We start from the raw sequence: 21,302 nt of genomic DNA, 5'->3' as shown, positions 1-21,302 counted from the left end.
TCTACACTAACACTTATGCCAGCAAAACTTTTGTCACTCTGGAGTGTGAAAAAATGCACTCCCACCAATAGAGTTTGTTGAGCTGGTTTTATTATGGTGATGGGAAAGCTCCCTCCCATCAGCATAAAGTGGCTACACAAGCACTCCTACAGCAGCAGCTGTGCCATTGTTACCTTGTAAGTGTAGACATGGCCTCAATCCAGCACTAAATATCCCAAATCATTAAATTCAGCTAATACACACAGTAACTTTTGTGATACAAATATGTATATAACCCTCATAACTGTTCTTTACTACAGAATGACAAAATATAATCAGGTTCGGGAAGTGAAATAATGAGAGTTATAGAATTTGACTAAATTTGCAATAGTGACAGATAAAATGAGCACATAGTCCCTTTCACAATGTGAATAGCACCTCACGCATTCGCACTGCAGGAATGTGTGATTTTAGAATCTTTTCACAAAAGGTTGAGATTCTTCCACAATGTTCACATTTATTTTAGCTGTGACTACCTTATATGTTCATACCATGTATGTGATGGCTTCAGAGAAGACATGATACGATCTAATGAATAAATAGTGCATACTTTAAAATTGACCTAGTCATTTTATTCATTGCGTGACATACAGCATGAAGGGTGACAAGCATAAGAAATAAATATTGCATTTACAGTTTGGAAATATTTAAGTTCTCAGATGCACTCTTATGAAAATTGTTTTATCCCATGCCATAAGATAAAATTTCCAAGCCTACTTGCAAGCAAGAACCAAAATATGTGCCTTACAAAATGCCATACTATACAATTGCACCAACAAATATATCCCCAACACCAGAAACATACTTAATTTAACAAAAGAGCAATAATTGGATGTTATCTGATATAACAATTAAGCTTATAGAGAAACGAATAAGTGTGGTCTTATTTACCTTTATCCTTCCCAACTCAAACTGGAAAACATTGGGGCTTGTAGCTTGTGCAAATACTGCAGGAAATAACTTAGTACTTGGTTCAACCTAAATCACAAACAGAAATACACAGTGACTGAAGATAGCAAAACACCATTGATGCTAAGAAATCTATCACTTGTGTCAACTGCTTATAGGCTGAAACTACTGCGTGAAACTCTAGAAGATCATAATTGGGGTTCAGAAGAGAGAGAGGATTACAATCACATCAGAGGCGATAACTTTTTCTTTCATTTCTATTACTAAATAAGGCTAGTAAAATTCAATCTACTAGCTTTTCTCATCTGGATGAGGTGACAAAACCAAATAAATATATACCTGATAATAGGTGCTCAGTTCCTTGCCATTAGCAGTGAAGGTCAGCAGACCACTGGCAGCATCGACCACACAACCAATCTCCAGTCCATTGTTGTTGCGTCCTTGTCCGGGGCTCATGCTCTCTCCAGCGCACACCATATAACAGTTACTGCGTTTGATACTGAATTTCAAGAGATACATTTGTGACTAGCATGTGAGTTTGTATGGGATGGTATTGTTGTAGTCTGTTTATTCAAATTAAATTACACTGTTGCAGTGATCAGGGTACTGCTGAAACTGGCATGTTGTATTAACGCCATGGTTGGAATCCTGGCCTCATTCATAGCAAAACTCCCACTGATGGCAATGAAGCCAGAATTTCACACCATGGATTTTCCAAAGTTCTGTAAACTATTTCCAACAAAACAAGAACCAGCCCAAACCTTTACATGAACCAGACAAAAGAGATTCCTGGAGTTAACATTTTACATAGTTTATTTTTATGCACCCCTCAGGGCCGGTTCCAGGCAACAGCTGAGCAAGCTGGTACTTGGGGCGGCAGCTTGTAGGAGGCGGCATTCCGCCCAATCCTAGGGCGGCACGGACGCCTTTTTTTTTTTTTTTTTGTGGTGTTCCGCTCCAGGCGCAGAGGACAGGAGCACCCTGCAGCAAGCCCGGCAGGGCAGCCTGCGTCCTTCCCTCCCAGCCGACCGGAGCAGCGCAGAGCCATCCCCCCCCGCTAGCCGGGGCACATCTGCAGCACCCCTGAACCCTGGCTCCGGCCGCGCCTCAGGTTTTTTTTTTTTTGCTTTGCCATTCTAGCCGCCCCGTTTTTTGTTTTTGTTTTTTGCTTGGGGTGGCCAAAAAGCCAGAGCCGGCCCTGGCACCCCTGAACTTACGGGTGAAATACCGTGAAAGCATGAAAACAGCCAGCATAATTCTGGCCTGACTAGAAGCAGGAAGTACCAGAATTCTAACAGGAGACTGTTCAGACATAAAATACAGAAGGATCACAGCACACTATTACTGAAAAATTGCTTACTTTGATTTATTTTATACTTACATGATAAAAATGAGAATTGGAATATAAATATTGTACTTTCAGTGTATAGTATATAGCACAGTATAAACAATTCATTGTATGAAATTTTAGTTTGTACAGACTTCGCTAGTGCTTTTTATGTAACTTACTGTAATACTAGGCAAATATCTAGATGAGTTAATATATGCCCTGAAAGACCTCTGCATACCCGTTTGAAAACCACTGATCTAGCCCAGTATCCTGTCTTCCAACAGTGGCCACTGCCAGATGCTTCAGAGGGAATGACCAGAACAGGTCATCATCGAGGGCCCCATCCCCTGTCATACACTCCCAGTTTCTGGCAGTCACAGGCTAGGGATATCCAGAGCATGGGGTTGCATCTCTACCCATGTTGGCTAATAGCCATTGATGGACCTATCCTCCATAAACTTATCTAATTCATTTTGAACCCAGTTATACTTTTGGCCTTCACAGCATCCCCTGGCAATGAGTTCCACAGATTGCTTGTGCATTGTGGGAAGAAGTACTTCCTTTTATTTGTTCCTGGTCCCTATTAATTTCATTGGTTGACCCCCTCAACATTTAAGGGTCAGATTTTCCTCTGTAATACCCATTTTATACCAGTATAACTAAACATTACTCTCAATTTATACAGGTGCTAAATGTTTAAAAACATATCAAGTATAAAACAATTCAATGAAAAAGAAAAATAATTGGAACCAACCTCTCATGAACCTTTCCTTTTTCATCCCCTAGTGTCACTGTAACAGTGCGTACTCTGTCCAAGTCAAAGGTCATGTCATATTGATGGAAATCAGATGTAATCCAGCCCACCCAGACATTAGCAGGTTCTTGCCCAGGAAATATTCTCACCGAGTAATAGTACTGTCAATAAATTAACAATATCCCATGGTGTTAATATTTGGTTTATATGTTATAATTTTGATTCAGAATTAATTTGTTGCTTTAAAATCTTGTAGTTTATTTTTCATAATCTAATTGGGATGAATCAGCTTTTGTGAACAGATATAGTCTTGTTCAAGAGTAACTCATTAGTAGAGCAATGGAAGAATGATGTCTTGTATTGCACTGATGTGTCCTGCAAAAAAGGGTCTGATTTAAACTGAAAGACAAGGAGGATAAAAAAAGATGCATATTTGTTTAACAAAATACATGCAGATACATTGGTTGTATGTTCACATTACAGTGAGTAGAGGATGAATAGACATACAGGTGCATTATTATGCCTGCAAACACTGGAAACACAGTAAACTGAGCAGATTTAAGGGGCTGATCCTGTCACTGATCCATGCACAAAACTCCCATTGATTTCAATGGGACTTCCACATTTCATACTCTGAATCAGGATCATGTATTTAGTTGTTGACTCTTTAAATCTCTACATTTGAGTAGCTCTGGGCGTGACTAGCTGTTTCAAAATAGGGCCATATTCTGCCCTTGTTCTGTTCTTGTTCTGTTGCCCATGGTGTTCTTTTAAGCACAGATCCAAGCTAAGTTACGGCTCTTCAAATAGGAGTTGTTTTGGATTTGTTGTTAAGTAGGAGGCATGTCAAAATGGAATGAGTGTGGTGATCTCAAGTTTTGCTACACAGTACTACTACAGAAAATTGCATAAAAAATATGGCCCTTGATAAAAGGGAGAAAAATTGAATGTGTTTACTTAGACTCTACTAGCAAAGGTAAGCAAATGTTAGAAAAGCAAACAGCAAAAATATGAACACTCTGTTGACGTACCGTAGAAGTATGCATCAAGTAATCATAGTCATCTCTGTCATCTGCCAGAACATCCTCTGTGAGCCGTGCAGAGTGGCTTGTGCTGTAATCTGGCTTTGTCCTTCTGAGCATAAACCTGTAATACATCAAAGTACTGAGGACGGAGCAAAATCACAATCTATATCAATTTAGAGCAAATCAATATACACATACAGGAATTCTGCAAATATAAATTAACCTAAAAGATTTAGTTGGGTCCAGATTGTTATTTGTTGTTCACATCAGGTAAGGGTGGAACAAGAGCTTTACAGAAGACACAGGGTAAAATTTTCAAACTTGCCTAAGTGGCTTAGAAGCTTAAATTCTATTCTCAAAAGTCATTTAGGAGCCTAAGTTCCACTGACTTTAAATGAGCGCTTGTCTCTTAAGTACTTATGTCACTTATAAAAATGGATTTAAGGCTTATCCACTGCCCCTATTCCAAAAGTTTACAATTTAACATGATAAAACAAGCTAGGAGATAAGCAAAAGTAGGGAGGGAATGGAAAGATAAAGGTTTCAGTAATATGTCTGGACAGTTACTAAGTTTGGGTATGAGTATCTTGTGGATCAGATGGGGAAGGGATGGTTTGTTTGATTACCTATGAAAATGAGGAAGATAAAGACATAACATAGTGAATATTCTTGCCTCACTTAATTGTGCATGGGAGAAGACCATGAAAGTTCAGATATTTACCAAAGCTTCTTTGGCCTTTGCTGGAAGTCTTGTGAGCATAATTTTCTGAAGAAATTTCCAGTATTTCCTAGTTTTGACAGGATCAGAAAAAACCCTCTGGCGCTTTTAGAGGGCCTTTCATCAGAGAATGTTAAAAGACTGCATTTAGCGTCACAATACCCTTAGAGGAAGGCTTCTTTTATAGATTTCTGTTTCTTCTATTTAACAGATGATGAAAGGGAGGCACAGTGTTACACAATGATTCAGTGGCAGAGCTGGGAATAGAACCCAGGAGTCCCGACTGTCAGTTTAGCACTACAGAAAACTTTTACGGGTGATATGGGGAGGGATTTAAAATGAATTTTCTAGTAATATTTAAAGTGAACCCAACCCACCGTATTATGACAAAAACAGATCAAATATGTGACTGACCTTTGTTTAAGACGTGAAGGTTTCTCTTGAGTGTAATCCTTGTGGTTATTGAACTCCAGTTTTGTAGCTTCTTTTTCTTTTTCTGCCCGGTCAGGCACTAGGTGACCATGAGCTGTCTTCATCAGAACCTCAAAATCAGAATCAGCATCATAATCCTCCAAGTCACTTTTTGGGCCAAAAAGACCAGTGCCTGGCAACCCTCCTGCTGATATTTTGGAGAATACTTCTGCACACTCAATAGGCATGCTCAAGCGAAAAAACATGATGCCTGTTTTGCTGTTCTGTGAGCCAAAGGACTTCTGAGTGACCTTCAAACAGGGGGAGCTGTCTGTGGTGCCATCTATTCTCATCACCTATCAAATATAAAAGCTCATTTATTATAAAAGTAAATGTCTTCCCCTCCTACACCCAAATGTTCCAGTTTTATTTTTAGCGTAATATATTTAATGTATTTAGAGTTACAAAATGATTAAATGTTACAATATGGCAGAGACATTTAATTAAACACCAGTATGCACTATAGCAGCGAGTGCAGGTAAATACATTGACAAGTGAATGAAATTGCTTCCTTTTAGCACTTATAAACTGGATATTGAGTCAAAGACTATGCCCACGATTTTTTGCAATAGTAATCCAACCTTGGCCAGTATGATCCATAATAACTCAAACACAAGGCACAAAGAAAGAGAAAGAACAATATTTCTTTTTACCTATGCTTCTTGATATATTTCAGTAGGGACAGAGTTTCAGTTTCATTCAGATATGGCTTTCATGTAGTCTGGTAAAAACTGATTGCAATTTTATAGAGTTAAATGTATTTTGAAAATGTATGCATTTGTACAGATTTTTGTTATTAGATAAAACAAACAATCTGCAGCCTATTGTCTATTCACGAGAGTGAATATAAAAACTGAGAAACGATTTCCATTGAACACATGAACTTAGGGTATTACATTGAATTTGTGCATGCAAGCATAAAAAGGTGACCGGAATTTCAGTTCCTGTATTTAAATGCCTGTGGAGTACAGTCAGCAACAGTACATGTAGAACTCTGAAGTGTCTTTATATATTACAGTCCATATTTTGAGAGAGAGAGAGAGAAATACTGTTAAGATCACAAAGGTGAGGTCACAGAAGTTAGGAAATACCAGAGATGAAGGTTACCAAGGCAATCTTAACTCTGCTCCCTTGTGCATATGCCTTATGATACAGGGTAACATTTTCAAAAGAACCTAAGTAATTTAGTACCTTAAGAGCCAGATTTTTAAAAGTGTTTAGGTGTTGCTTTGCTCAGCATTGTAACACCTAGCTGACTTAGGAGCCTAAATCCCTTTGGAAAATGAGACTTAGGAGCCTAAGTCTCATTAAAAGTCAATGAGAGACTCCGAAGTGCCTGCGTCACATTTAAAAATGATATTTAGGTGTCACAGTGCTGATTAGAGAAAGATCTACATACCTCTTAAAAACAGAGCTTAAGTCACTTAGGTGCTTGTGAAAATGTTACTCGTAATCTTTGACTTTTTTTTTGTAGAATGCTTGTCTTGTTCAGTGTGGAGTTTGTATGGAGTGCGGTATAAAACTTTTGGGACAACAAGATACAAGCAAGTATTAAAAATTTACCTCACACATGGAGCACTGATTTACACTATTGAATGAAGCAGGAATCTAAGTTAAAAACAATATAATTGAAGATTGTTTCATAATGTACTCATGCAAAGGGGTAGCGTTAAGGTTGTGGAAGCAACCTTAACTTTGGAACTTTCAGGCTTTTGACAGCTCAACTTGGCAAGCTTAATATATGATTTTATTTATTTATTTAGGAGTCTAATACATTCATACTCTTCCAAGAGATCACTCATTGGCTGACAGAATTAATTACCATGTTCTCATTGAGCTACAATCATAGTTTACCAGGGTGAGTGAGTGCATGTCAGATGCCAACACTGATATCCATATTCAAAGGGAAGGCTGAAATAGCAAAAGCGGCAAGTTAACTGTAAAGTTCATTTAATTAAAACAAATTCCTGAAAAATTAACAGGAAACATTAATGTAGAACGCAAACCTCAATGTGTTCATGGTTTGGTGGCACTGGGAAAAACTGAGGGAGTCTCTTGCTCAGCCACATGGTAATGTCTCTGTTTGTATTAACAGCAAAAGGTTCATAGCCTTCTTGTAAGCCACAGATAGTAAAATATTTCAGAGAGCTGACATTTTTGCCAAAGTTCATTCTTCCCACTTGAGACAAGCCCAGGCTGCACACAGGTATAAATCCTATAGAAAGAAAGAAAGAAAGAAAGAAAGAAAGAAAGAAAGAAAGAAAGAAAGAAAGAAAGAAAGAAAGAATTTATGCATCTTATATATTATAGAAGTGTTTTCTTGACATAACACAGGCAGAAATGGTTTGGGATAAAAATGCCTGAATCCCAGAAAGTACAAACTCCTGTACTAGTGTGTAGTATGCTACCTCCCAGGAATCAGCAAGCAGCACATCTCTTTTATTGTTCTGAACAGAAGCCTCTCTAAAAGGAGATGCAGCAAGAAATGCTATCACATACCAGATAATTCACTCTTCAAAAATATTAGACAGTGATTGCCATATTGAACATAGGGCCAAATTCTCTGCTGGTGACCAGTGCTGCCAGTGCTCATGATTTAAAAGTCTTACAGTATTTGATTTTGCTCATCGAGCTTCAGCTCAGAGTTGTGGGGGTTTTTTTGTTTTGTTTTGTTTTTAAAACAAGAACCTCATCTTTCCTTTAAAAAAAAAAAAGTTTCTAGCCCTAATGGCTGCAGAGAAAAACTTGAAAACATGTCCCAAAGGTAACCTAAAGGTTCAAAAACCAGAAGGGCAAATAAAAAGAACCCACATTTATTTCTTTAAATCTCATTATTTTTACACCAATCTTATGATATTTTGGGGTCAGATTCGTGACTTAAGAATGCTTAGGGTAGGCAATACTGTACTGTAACTTCCATGAAGTTGATGGATGGGGTTGTCCCTGTGTAGCATCAGGTGCAAGTTTGGAGTACAACCCTAGAACAAGACTGGTCTCTTGGTTCTTCACTTCTAAGAGAAGACCCTATTCATTAAAGAATGAAATTCACTCCTGTGCTGAGTCAACACAACACCTATGCACCACTTCAAAAATTACATTAAGACATCTCTGGTTGTTAGGTTCAGTCTGTTATTTTAGAAAACGTATTTCCTTCTCTTTCTCCTATTCATCCTTCTTGTTCCCCTTCCATCTAACAATACTATTGAAAACTTATCTGACTTGTCTGCTAAAAAAAATATTCAATTAAGTTTAAAAAAACTGTCAAAAAGGTAATTCCCTCCTTGCCCCCCAAGAAATGTAAATCTGGATGTTCCACTCCATTACGCTGGTAGAGGTGAGTAGAATCTAATGGAAATGGAGGAGGAGAAATGGCAATGGTCAGCAGGCAGAGCAGCTGGGTCTTCCCATTCTTTGGGACCCCTAAAATTAGGGGCTATGCAGGATGGGAAGGAGCAGAGCCTCCATGCATGACATGCGCTGCATACACAAGTAAAAGAATGTCACAGCCAAAAGCCACAGTGGTTAATGCTGTTCTGCATTAACTTCCAGACTTCAAAACTTCCTTTGAATATTTTATTACAGATAAGAAAGATTCACTGTCATTTACATGTGTGTTAAGCACGATAAACATAAGGCCAGAAACTACAAGCCGCAGACTCTAGTCTGTAAGATTAATGTCTAGATTTCTATCTTCGTGGCCAGGCTTTTAGTAATGAGACATCAGTTTCACACACAGATAATGAGAGTGCTCAGTTAGTATGATTTATGACTACTTTTTATTGCAAATCCATTGTTAAAATATAATACAAACCATTTGTCAGCAGAATAACAGAACTAAATGGGAAAAATCATATTAAACAATTTATAACGAGGGGAGTTATATTTGCATAAATCAATATATATTTAAATTAATATCTGCCTCACAGCTTAACTTACAGGGAAGCTAACATGCACCCTGCAGAGTTCAATGAACCATGAATGATTGCAAATGTTTTTAGGCAAAGCCAAAAATCACAGCTCTGTCTGTAGTAGGATGACAGATCTTGATGCATCACTCAAGAAGCGTTGTTCTTGGGAGCAACTGTCCCTGAGGGAAGCAGTTAGCGTAGTTAGAGGAAGGGTGTTCAGAGAAGACAGCATAGACCTCTGTAATGCAACTCACCACTTGCAAGTTTCCACTTTATATATGGTGGAACTAGATATAAATTTATCAGACTTAAATCACATGCCTGCCTGCCTAACACCTTGTCTCCCTTTACCTCTGTTTCTCATTGATGTAAAGCACTTTGAGAGTTCTTCAGGATGAAGGACAACATATGAATGTCAGTAATTCTTGGATAGAACTGCCCAGCGCTGAGCAGACATTCAAGAGGAAGAAGGAACAAAAAGCCTCCCTTCCTCTTACAAAAGGGTAAAGCACAATTGCAATTCTTGTGCTAAGGGAGTACAAGGACCGTACAAAGGGAGCTACTGCACAGTAACATTAATCTTTCCAGAATGGGTGGTATTATAGCCCTGCCCCACACTCCACATTGACATGCTTGTAAAGAGGGGTGCCAAGATTATGCTCCCCAGGCACTCTAAGGAAGTAGGCACTGTAGGAAGTGATGTGTCTGAGTGACTCAATGTCTCCAAGAGCTCTCAATGGAGTAATACTGCCCTGCACCATCCTCAATATAAAAAAAAATCTTTAAGGAGCATTGATATAACATACACTTGACACAAATGACTCTGGAAACAACATGCAATATTCCACACAAACATTCTGACTTCATTTTTTTAAGGGCATTATAGATTGGAAACTATGAGTGCATGCCGTGTTTGTATGAGGAGTTTTGGAACAGTCAGAATGCTACTGAAGTTATTAGTGACAGTATAGAGGAGGCATTTAAGAAATTACAGGTGTATTTCTTTGATGTAGATAGGATTTTGTCTCATAAAGGAAAAAATATATACATTTAGAATGAAATTTCAAGAAGTCCCCGTCATCCTCTCTGAAGACAAAAAAATGTACACGGAAAAAAAGAGCTCCAAAATTTACTCAAAAACAGGAAAGTGGAAGAATAAAATGCTGTCTGCATCAAATTCATGTGAATTTGCAATACAAGAGCAGCTCGTTAAGGTGGGTTTTAACAAGGGTCAATGTTTCATGTAAGTAAGTGGCAATATTTTTACCAAATTCTGTATCTACAGCTATTGGAGATCCAACTCACATGAGCTAGCCCCTTACTACAGCAATCAGCTCATATATGAAAGAGCTGAGTTATTCATAATACAGGTAGTGGCAGTTGCTGTGATGAGCAGAAGCAAGCAGCAAAACAGTAGGAGTGTGGAAGCTGAGTATATAATGAAAATGCAGTCCTGCATCTCAGGAGAGATCATCACCCCTAACAAGAAAGGGAAATGAGCTGTGTACAAGATGACACACATACACTATTAATTCTACTATATGCATGCATGTCTGTCAGACCTGGAGTAGTATTCTCACAGAGGCACACATTATTAGAAATATAGTATACAGTTGCTTCTCATCACACGTTCACTAACGTGTAAATTTAATTAATAGGAATCATAACCTTAGCAGATACTGTACCTGCTTTTCAGACATACAGATGTATTTATTGTACTAAGGTAAGTTGTCTTTAAGTTACACGTATCTGACCAAGCAGCCTACGTTGCAATGAATTTTGGACTAAATCCTCACCCAGGAAATTTTTTCACTTGATGTCAATTGGCAAAATGCAGAAGGTTCTCATTAACTCAGTAACCAGTCAGTGTGACATGGAGATGACAATCCGTATCATCAGCCCAGTTCCACCAACCAGATTAATCCACCAGATTAACTACCAACTCATTCTGCAATAGCCAAAATCCCCCAAATCCCCCACACTGGACCAGTATTTGCTGTGGTGCCTCATACATTGAGTGAAAATGGTTGAAGATGCCTATGGCAGCATTAATTTGCTCCATAGGTCAAATCCTTCCCTGACTGACATGCAATGCAATCATACCAATGTAGATGCAGTTGCACAGGGCATGAGTCAGGGTAGGATTTGCCCCTCCCCACACCCCTGGGTTTCTTTTGGCAGATGCATATTGAATAAGAGATTTGGTCCTGAAAACAACTCCATCCACTTTTTCCACATCCAAGGTGAACCACATAATGCCACCCTTTGCTTAGGACAAAAGGATAGGGCAGCATAATTTCCATGTAATTTATACTCTTTTGGAGAAGACTGGGTGCAACTTGTAACCTTTTTGCCAAATATACAGTGCAGACATGAAAATCATGCTCTGAAGTTGCAGTGGTGTAACTGGGGACAGAATTTGAATCATACTATTTACCTGGCTGAATATTCAGAATTATGCATGAATACACCATACCTCCTGTATGAAATCTCTCTTGCACAATCATATATAATGTGCAATTATTATTTAATAGTTATGTTTACTACTTACAAGAGTGATATCTCACAAGTGGTACCGTCTCTCATAATTCTGTGGAACTCTTCTTGTTGCAGCAGACCCTAAAATAGGGGCCTGTGAGCCTGATTAGTAACTTGGCAGAGAGCCATATTCCCTTTCCCTGATTGTAAATATGTTATAACACCAGCACTGGCTTATAAGTAGGCTGTGTCCTCTGAAGCAGGGCAGATGGCTCTGACAAATTGTTATTTTTTGCCTGAAGTGAAAAGCCTCATTCTGCAGCAACCTAAATCTCCAACTGCCTGAAGCTGGGAGTGGACAACAGGGGATGGATCACTCAAAATTTCCCTCTAAAGCATCCAGTACTGGCCACTGTCAACCTCTCAATTACCTTATTGGTTCAATGGTTGGGGGGGGGGTTAGGGGTAGAGATAATTCTTGCCTGCTTTCTGAGGGCAGGTCTACATTACAGCAGGGAACGACGCTCCGAGATCAATCCACCGGTGGTTGATTTAGCAGGTCTAGTAAAGACCCGCCAAATCGACTACAGATCGCTCTCCAGTTGACCCCTGTACTCTACCCCTGACGAGAAGAGTAAGGTAAGTGGACGGGAGATTTTCTCCCATCGACCCCCCGCAGTGTAGACCCCATGGTAACTCAACCTAAGGTTCATCAACTCCAGCTACGTTATTCACTTACCGCGGCAGTGTAGACATAGCCTGAGTTATAGCTATAAGGCCTTGTTCAGTAATAAGGGCTGTGAAGTTCACAGAATTGTGAACACTAGTAGGTGGAAGCACGAGTCTTCTACTCACACCCACCACATCTTCCCTGAGTGGGGAATGTAAATGAAACCAGGAGCAGCTCTGGGGCAGCACTACTCTAGAAAGCAGGAGACACGAAAATGAGCACTTCCTCTTCTTGTAGCAGAGCTGGGGAAGCTGATGCAGGAGTAGCCATTTAACATTCATCAGTTCTATTAACTCCACATCCTACTAAAATAGAGGCCAAAGAAAGTAAAATGTAACCTGTTATTAAAAGCTATAATTTTGAAAGCACAGTAACATACTCTAAAGGTACGTCTATACCCAGCCGCTAGTTCGGCGGCTGGCAATCGAACTTCTGGGTTCGACTTCTCGTGTCTTGTCTGGACGCGATAAGTTGAACCCGGAAGTGCTCGCCGTCGACTGCGGTACTCCAGCTAGACGAGAGGAGTACTGCGGAGTCGACGGGGGAGCCTGCCTGCCGCGTGTGGACCGAGGTAAGATCGAACTAAGGTACTTCGAACTTCAGCTACGTTATTCACGTAGCTGAAGTTGCGTACCTTAGTTCGATTTGGGGGGTTAGTGTAGACCAAGCCTAAGAGATGTGTGCTCATCAGTCAATGCAGGTGTCCTTAGCATGTAGAGACACATGCCATTTAAACTGACAAATGCACGTGCCACAATGTGCTGCACAATTACATCAACTTACTTACACTCTGAATATGGCACAGAAAATATTTACAGTAGGGATGAATGCACACCATAGCAGACTAGAAAACTGAAGCTTTTTTTTTAATTAAGAGAGAGAAATAAGATTTTCATGACCCCATAAAAGTGTTGTTATATTCAGCATCAAGGCCCAAAAAGGAAAACCACTATGGCTCCATGACATGAATATGGGACAGGCAGCAGGGAAGTCATACAAAGAGGATTTGATTCAAAGCCAATTAAAGTGAATGGAAAGACTCCCAGTGGTTAACTGGTCTTTTGATCAGACACCTCCTGCATTCGATGAACTGCTCCACAACAGTTCTATGACAATGTGGAGAGGAACTTGTGCACAGGAAAGGACTATCTCTTCTATATATGTTTCCACTGCAATGGGATCACACTCAGTGCTCTATAAATAATTAATATCAGGCAAGGCTTGAGGAAGCCCATTGTCTCTTGTATGTCTGCAGAAGCATCTCTCAGAGTTGCTTCAATGCCTTTTTGAAACTGGAAACACAAATTGTGTCGCATAAAATACTGCAAATGCAGACAGAATGAAGCAAGTTTTTGTTCTACATTGAATATTTTGAGGGTGAAATTCTATTGGGCAATACAATCACGTTTCTGGCAAGTCATTTAGAGATTATTTAGCAATATATGTATCATTCAGAAAAAAACAGAACACAAACTTTCAAAATATGCAGTGAACAAACACAAATCTTCATTAACAGGAACCTGTCAAGTCTGAGATTTAAAATTCCATCTAGCAGTTTTATTTTCGTTTGTGGGTGTGTGCATTTTCCTGAGCAGTGCATTGAATTATTCAAAAACACTTCTATCAGACATTTGCAGCCCCACAGGCGTTCTGCAACTGTAGCTATTAAAATCAATTCTTAATTCTACATCCTGTCACTGAAGCAAACTTGAAATTTAGGCCTAATCCAAAGCCCACTGAAGTCAATGGAAAAACTTTCCATTGTACAAATGAAAATCAGCGCTCATCTTCTTTGCACCAACAGTTCATTTACCTTCATTTTTCTTTTGAGGGCCTGAAGCTAAACCTCAGAAACAACCCCCCCAAGTGCAAATATTCTTACACCCAACAGCAGTTTGATTACTTACGGGAGTGCTAACAATCTGCAGCCAATTGCCTAGAAATGGGACAGCAAGATGCACTGTTTACCTACCATACAACAGTATAATGGCATGGGACATGCCTATTTGAGAGTTGTCTTGTACAAGAATGCCCGCACAGTATTGCCATAGCTGCAGTCAGTGGAGGTACTTGAACTGTAGATCTCTTCGTATACAAGATAGGGTGCAGCTTTCTGCAGGAGAGGCCCACAATTTTGGAACCTTTTCCTGTCCTTTGTACAAAACTGATTAGATTTGTTGCCCTTCTGGACAGACTGAAATGTTTGTTTATTTACTCAAGCTTTAGAAAACTGAAAGTTTTCTTTAGTAGTTGTACCTTTCATTGTTGATTGACTTCTCCCAAAACACATTGTCCATCACATAAACTCTTGCCATGATCAGGTGCAATGGGTATGTGGTGTTTGCTTTGTTTTTATGTTATATTGGCATTGGGATAATATTTAGCCATTATTTATATTGTAAATGAAAGTTTATGCACACAAGCCCCGTGGATGGGAGGTGGGTGCACATAAGCCCAACTAGTTGATGGGCGAAAGAGAGGTACACGTGAGCCTGGTTTGATGGGAAATAGAAGAACATAAAACCTCTTCATCAGGAGATACACTTTTCTGTCGGATTCTACCCTATAAAGAAGGGCTGCTGACACATAAGGGATTAAACAGATTGGATAAACACATTGCCTTCTCCCAACTCCAAACATCCACAATTACTAGTATTGAGGATAAAAATAATTTGGCAAAGGGGCTCATTCAGACGGGCGAAAGGAGGATACAGTTAAGATCGTGGAGCATGGTCCGTGGCATACAGTAGTTGTGGTACTGCTAAGGTGTGTGTCTCTGGGTGAGGAGTGGAGAGTATGTAGTGTTAAGTGACTTTACTTTTCATTTCCTGGCTTTTGTGGGTTTGCCTCAAATACGTGTGTAGCAACTCTAACTGCTTTGCAACAAATGTTTTATATAATTAGATAATATATTACATAAATAATATAAATAATTACAGTAACTAGTCGTTATACTATCACCCTACGGCCAGATCAACACTAACGTTTTTGCTGCCTTAATGAGCAGATCCTTAAACTGCAAACAAAATGAAAGGTTACTCGAATATAGGACAATGGGTGAGGCAATGTAAACATAATATTCACAAGTGAAAAACATAGGAAAGAGAACAAACAGAGGCAAGGGGAGGCCTGTCAAAAAAGATTTGTGTGGGAATAGTTTAATTTAAGGCTTTTTAAACTAACTTTAAAAATACATGGGATCTAGTTCATTAACAACAATTATCATTGTAAAATGATATAAAATGATTTTTCTTCTCTCAGCTAATACAAATCTGCCTGTCAGAATCTTGCTATTTTCTTTTATGCTGAATGTAACTATTAGCACTCAGACCAATCTCCTTTTAACTTACAGCGGAGGTCACTAAAAAAAGTGTATGATATTTATCTCGTGAATTTACCACTGGATTTCTTGTAAACCAGTATTGTCTACCCTGAGGTCCTCCAATGTATTTATTGCATGACAATGAAACTTTTTGGTGACTTCCACTATTCTTTCCTCATTCCAAAGTTGTGGAAAAAATTCTGCATTGAAGATAAAGTTGATGATTTTTTTTTAATCTTTCCCTTAAGGCTTTTAAAAACACATTTCTGACATTTAAAAAAATGACTCCCACACACACAACACATGATGGTATTACTGGAATGTAATATCTGAATTTTGGGTTGAATGATTCATCCCAGATCTCCCTGTTTCTTTCTTGAGACCAAATGAAAATATTTACACATTAAAGGAGGAAGAACTTTCCCTCCTCAGCAGGAGGGACAATCCTTATTGTCCTTTAAAATATTTTGAAAAATAAATGAATTGGTGGTGAAAGGTTCCATATTGCGTCCTCTGTTTGGCCACAGAACAGGCAGTGGCAGTATAAGCTTCCTGCATTTTGAGTGATGAGGTAGGTTGATTTTATTTACAGTCTTATTTCTGCAACTTCAGCCTTTCCTTGCTGATGTCATGGAGATAACAAGGGAATTCAAAGGAATCCCAGAATCCCAGTAGTCTGTGAAAAACTAAGTACTTCAGCCATGACTACAAGTTCTGAAGAAGTGCCCCAGTACTGTAGCAAAATGATGAACCAAGCTGTTCTATTTGCAATCACTAGTGCTCAAGATCAGCATCATACAGTAATTACTATTCTATTTCCACTGATGCACACCTTTTTGCCCTATGAAGTTCTCAGCTAAATGAGAGAAACAAAGTTACTGTAAAGCAATGCCAAGTAACAAGTGTTTTTCTGCCAAATAAACTATGCTATGCACATGTGACAAAGCTGCATTCTCATCTGCTCGTACACCCACAAAGAGCATGGTAAAAGGATGTCAATCCACAATAGGCACAATCTAGCAACAAAAGCAAATTAACAGCACAAAGCGCGCAACCACTTACCATCACCAACCTCAAAGTCCTTGAATGCAAGCTCTGAACCTGAGTCATCAAGCAGGATTTCACCGTTCAGGGTGAACATCATGGTGTGCTCATTCATGTCAACCATACACCCCACGACATCCCCTGCCAGCCAAGAGCGGCCAAAATGCTCATTACCCTGGTGCCACCGCTGGGCCTGAAAGGGATTTCAGAAAAGGATAAAAACAATGAGAGTATTTCTCTCCCCCTCAGTGATATGACTAATAATCATCCCCCTCAATTAACACAGCACTAGAATTAATACTTTTACAGCAACTCATTCTGAAACAATGCTCATGAGTATCACAATTACGCTTTGAGAGTGGCAATCCTATAATTAATTTTGTCGAAGCACTCCCAACATCAGCATTGTAAAATGAGGCCCAGTGAATAGACAGGGTAAATTGATATTTTAGCATATTAGTACACATGTAAGAACGTATTTTATTTTTATTTGGAAGATCTACAAAAGGTCTGTTATGAAAATAATATGGTCTCAATTGCAAAGTTAAATAGCTGCTTTATAGTATTTTTTAAATTATTTTCATGCAATTGCTTGGCCTCTAAATTTTATGCTTCCAAACAATCTTCAAAAATATGTTATTCTAAATGCATTTATTTAGACTTATACAACATGCCTGCCATGCTCTCTTAGGCCCTGAACATGCAGGGTGTTGAGCAATTCTTGGAAGTGATGAGCACCCTCAGTTCCCACTTGTTTCTATAGAAGAAGTTGAGGGCATTCATTACCTCAAGGAGTGGCTCAGCACCTTGCATGACTGACCTCTAGAGGAATAAATATTGCAGGTTTGGATGGGTGCCCTTTGTTGTGGAGTTTGCATAAGAGCAGAATCTAAATAAATACATACAAATTCTTAGTAAATTTACAACAACAACTATCCCACTATCAATGACTAACTCTTCCTAACACACCCATTCTATCAGGACTAAGTTTCCAATCCTTACTACCAACTCCTGAAAAGCCTGGGAGAACACGGGAGCCTTGCGGCATGCCCTGAAAGTTAACAATCTCAAGCTCTCTCTGACCAAGGGGGATGGGAATGAATTCCAGAACTGAAGAACCTTCATCTAAAATCCCTCCTGTAAACAGCCTCCCAAATAAACTGGAAACTGTTAGTTCCAGCACCTCAGCTGATCTCAACTGCTGTGGTACAGTAAGAGGATAGAGCCATTCTTAAAAGGTAGTCACAGCTAAAATCCGTAAGAAATGTATCAGTCAAAACCAACATCTTATACAGCACCTTGAAATCAGATGGGAACCAGAATAGAGCACACATCAAGGGTAAAATGTGCTTCCTGCAAGAAATACAACTTAAAAAGGGGATAACGTCCATTACATTAATCTTAGCAAAACAAAAAGTATTACTAAAATCCCATTATTGGCTTACAGAGACTGACAGAGTTTTTACCTGAGATTGTATTAGCTTGGAAAACTTGACTGATGACATGGTTTACACCTAAAACAAGGCAGGAAGTGGCATTCTCACTGCTGCTTTAGGGGTTAGTGATCTTACACAGTTGCAAGGAAAGCATCAAGGCCTCAACTCAGGATTTAGCAGGACAATTGCTTCTCAGCTTTTTATCATTTTCAAATATATTCAGTGCCCATCCTCTGCTAATGATAGGACACTGTGAATGGTTATTTAATTTGACCAATAATTTAAAAAATTCTGACTTTTCAGTTCAATGTTAAGGCATCTCAATTTGTATCATACAACACTGTCAAATAAAAATGCAGTAACAACAATAAAATAGGGCTGAGGTAGGCTTGGCTTGACAATCTGCATTTCTGAAAATTGAGTTTATGAAGAGTAATGGTAACTTTTGTCAAGTATTATAATAACAACAACATGACTGAATTCCCCAACTCCAGGCACATAATGCATTTAATATGCATTTTTGTACTAAGACATGAGTCACCACTAGTCTAGATAGCAACTGTTATCATGGCAGAGATTTCACATGCCTACACACTACAATTATTTTTTTCTGCCACACTTTAATGAGTCATTTAACTCTTGTGAAGGATCAAAAACCAGTGGCATAAAAAATGTTCTGCTTATCTCTATATTACCCATACAATTAAATTTTAATCTCTCATTCTTTCTTTCTTACCGAAGTTGGAGCTAGAACTACATGCTTTCTCATACTACATGCTATCAGAAATTTCCATTAAAAAATTAGTCTTCATTTTCATAACTTTGCATTCCTATATTCTTAATCAAATTCAGTCCAATGGAATTACTGCTGACAATGAAAATTGCATTCACTTTCTTATATATATGTCCTATAGGGAGATCACTGCACTAGGATTCAGGAGAAATGGGTTCTAATCTCAGCTCTCCCAATGACTTGATTTAGGGTAAGTTACTTAAGTGCTCTGTGCCTCAAATACTCAGCCAATTTTGTACAGCGTTTTGAGATTTTCATATGAAAAGAGCTATGTACGTGCCAAATGTTCTTACTGTATTTTTGCCAAGTCATACGGTTCTACATTCTAAAATATTATTTTACCTTTCATTTCACTCAGACCTTAAAGAGGATTCTTAATATTTTCAAACCCTGAAACAAAAGCTAAGGCACAGAAGGGTATTAAGCTGAAACAACTAGAATAGGAAGAAAAAATTAAGTGATTTTTGTTAACAACTTACTGTCACTACTTGCAATCAATCCCGTCAAAACAAACCTATACAAACCTTGAAGCCATCAAAGACAAAAGCTTGCTCATCTGAGCCAAGTTCCTGGTCTGGCTGGCAGCCTGGCCTGGTCCAGCCAACTCTCATGTCTCCTGCAGTGACTGCCTCAAACTCAAAGTACCATTTTCCAGCCTTTACTGCGTAAGTCTTCTCAGTGCGGAATATTCGGAATCTTTCCATTATCCCAGTGCACACGTCTGACCTTGTAGCTGCGAAGTTTAAAAAAAAAAATACCCTTATGTTTATCTGATAACAAAATGAAAGCAATGAAAATAAAAGGAGATTACTGTATAGTATCCATACTTCTCAACCTTATTGAAAAATATTAGGAAGTAGATAGTGGCATTTAGCAATGATTTACTGTAGGCCATGAGGGGAGGATAGCTCAGCGGTTTGAGCATTAGCCTGCTAAACCCAAGGTTGTGAGTTCAATCCTTGAGGGGGCCATTTAGGGATCTGGGACAAAAATCTGTCTGGGGATTGGTCCTGCTTTGATGACCTCCTGAGGTCCCTTCCAACCTTGGTATTCTATGATCATGATGCTGCATAGTCAAGAATTAAAGCCCCCAAAGCTCAGTTAATACAGTGAGCTAGTAATGCTACCAATGATTGGTAATGCACAAGAGAATATCATAGACTCAGATTTTAAAGGCCAGAAGGTTCATTATGATCATCTACTCTGGCCTCCTGCGTAACACAGACTACAGAATTTTTACTCAGTATTCCTACTTCAAGCTCATATTTTATGGTTGAGATAGATCATATATTTTTGAAAGACATCCCATCTTGATTTAAAGACTTCAAGAGATGGAGTTAACACTACATCCCTAGTTAAATTGTTCCAAAGAGTAATTACACTTCACTGTGGGGGGAAAAAGTGCTTTATTTTCAGTCTAAATTTTTCTAACTTCAACACCCAGTCTTTGGATCTTGTTATGACACTCCTTGCTAAATTAGAGTCCTCTACTATCAGAAATCTTCTTCCCTAGTTGGTACTTCTAACTGGGATCAAGTCACCACTTAATCTGATCTTTGATATGCTAATTAGATAGAGCTTCTTAAATCTCTCATTGTAACACTCCTGTACAAATATTTATTTACTGTAATGAGGCCTACCCACAGTTATATGTGCATAGCTAAGAGCACTTGGACCATGTAATTTAAGCATCCTTTTTCTGCAGTGGGAGGAGTGGGCAGAAGGAAAGGATACATTTATCTGCATGAGTCTCTAACAAATGTATACACCAGATGACCACATTTCTGCGTTAGAAAAAATATCAACTTCCGACAAGGAGAAAGGGCAGAGGGTTTGAAAAAAAACAGATGCCCTTTAAAATACAAGTGTTGGAAAAATAATGGGCATTTCTTATTATAATAAAACTGACTGATTTGAGGTTAAGTGGGTGAGGTTATAACTTTTATTGGACCTACTTCTATTGGTGGGAGAGACAAGCTTTTGTGAATACACAGAGCTTAAGGCTGTAAACTGTTCAAGAGTAAAAGAAAAATCAATGTTTTGATGATGCTTGAAATCAGACCCAAAGAGGTATTTAGAAAATATTGCTAGACACTGAAATAAAATATAAGATTCCAATTGAATAGACTATCCTTATTCACTTTCCATCCTAAACTGTTGTATAGATATTGTGTCCTATTAAACAGTTGCCCTGATTGCAACAGCTAAAGAACAGCACACAAGTTTACAGGCTAAAAGGTTACTTATAAGTATCACATTTTCTGCCTTGAACATACTTTCCCTTCAAGACTAATATGGCTACATAACAATTCACTCAAGAGGGGCTCAGCATGAAACACGATTTA

General features: G+C 38.7%; 1 protein-coding gene across 22 annotated transcripts in view; it reads right to left on the bottom strand.

Moving 5' to 3' along the window:
- The window catches only part of RYR2 (ryanodine receptor 2), a 722,683-nt gene that overhangs the window by 250,954 nt on the left and 450,427 nt on the right, over positions 1 to 21,302 (bottom strand). For all 22 annotated transcript variants that reach the window (XR_010599784.1, XM_065589065.1, XM_065589068.1 and 19 more), the window contains 8 exons: positions 19,482 to 19,690; positions 16,747 to 16,921; positions 7,253 to 7,461; positions 5,190 to 5,542; positions 4,064 to 4,178; positions 3,033 to 3,193; positions 1,288 to 1,447; positions 931 to 1,017 (listed from right to left, as the gene is read on the bottom strand). Coding sequence is in view for 21 of the 22 variants with exons in the window: in XM_065589065.1 (XP_065445137.1) it covers positions 931 to 1,017; positions 1,288 to 1,447; positions 3,033 to 3,193; positions 4,064 to 4,178; positions 5,190 to 5,542; positions 7,253 to 7,461; positions 16,747 to 16,921; positions 19,482 to 19,690 (1,469 nt within the window). In the remaining variant the exon portion in view is untranslated. The remainder of the gene's footprint in view (positions 1 to 930; positions 1,018 to 1,287; positions 1,448 to 3,032; positions 3,194 to 4,063; positions 4,179 to 5,189; positions 5,543 to 7,252; positions 7,462 to 16,746; positions 16,922 to 19,481; positions 19,691 to 21,302) is intronic.

Source organism: Chrysemys picta, chromosome 3 (genome assembly GCF_011386835.1).
Source record: "Chrysemys picta bellii isolate R12L10 chromosome 3, ASM1138683v2, whole genome shotgun sequence".
In the NCBI taxonomy this organism is placed as follows: Eukaryota; Metazoa; Chordata; order Testudines; family Emydidae; genus Chrysemys; species Chrysemys picta.
The sequence above is the reverse complement of the archived record's forward strand: the minus strand, read 5'-3'. Positions and strand labels throughout refer to the sequence as shown.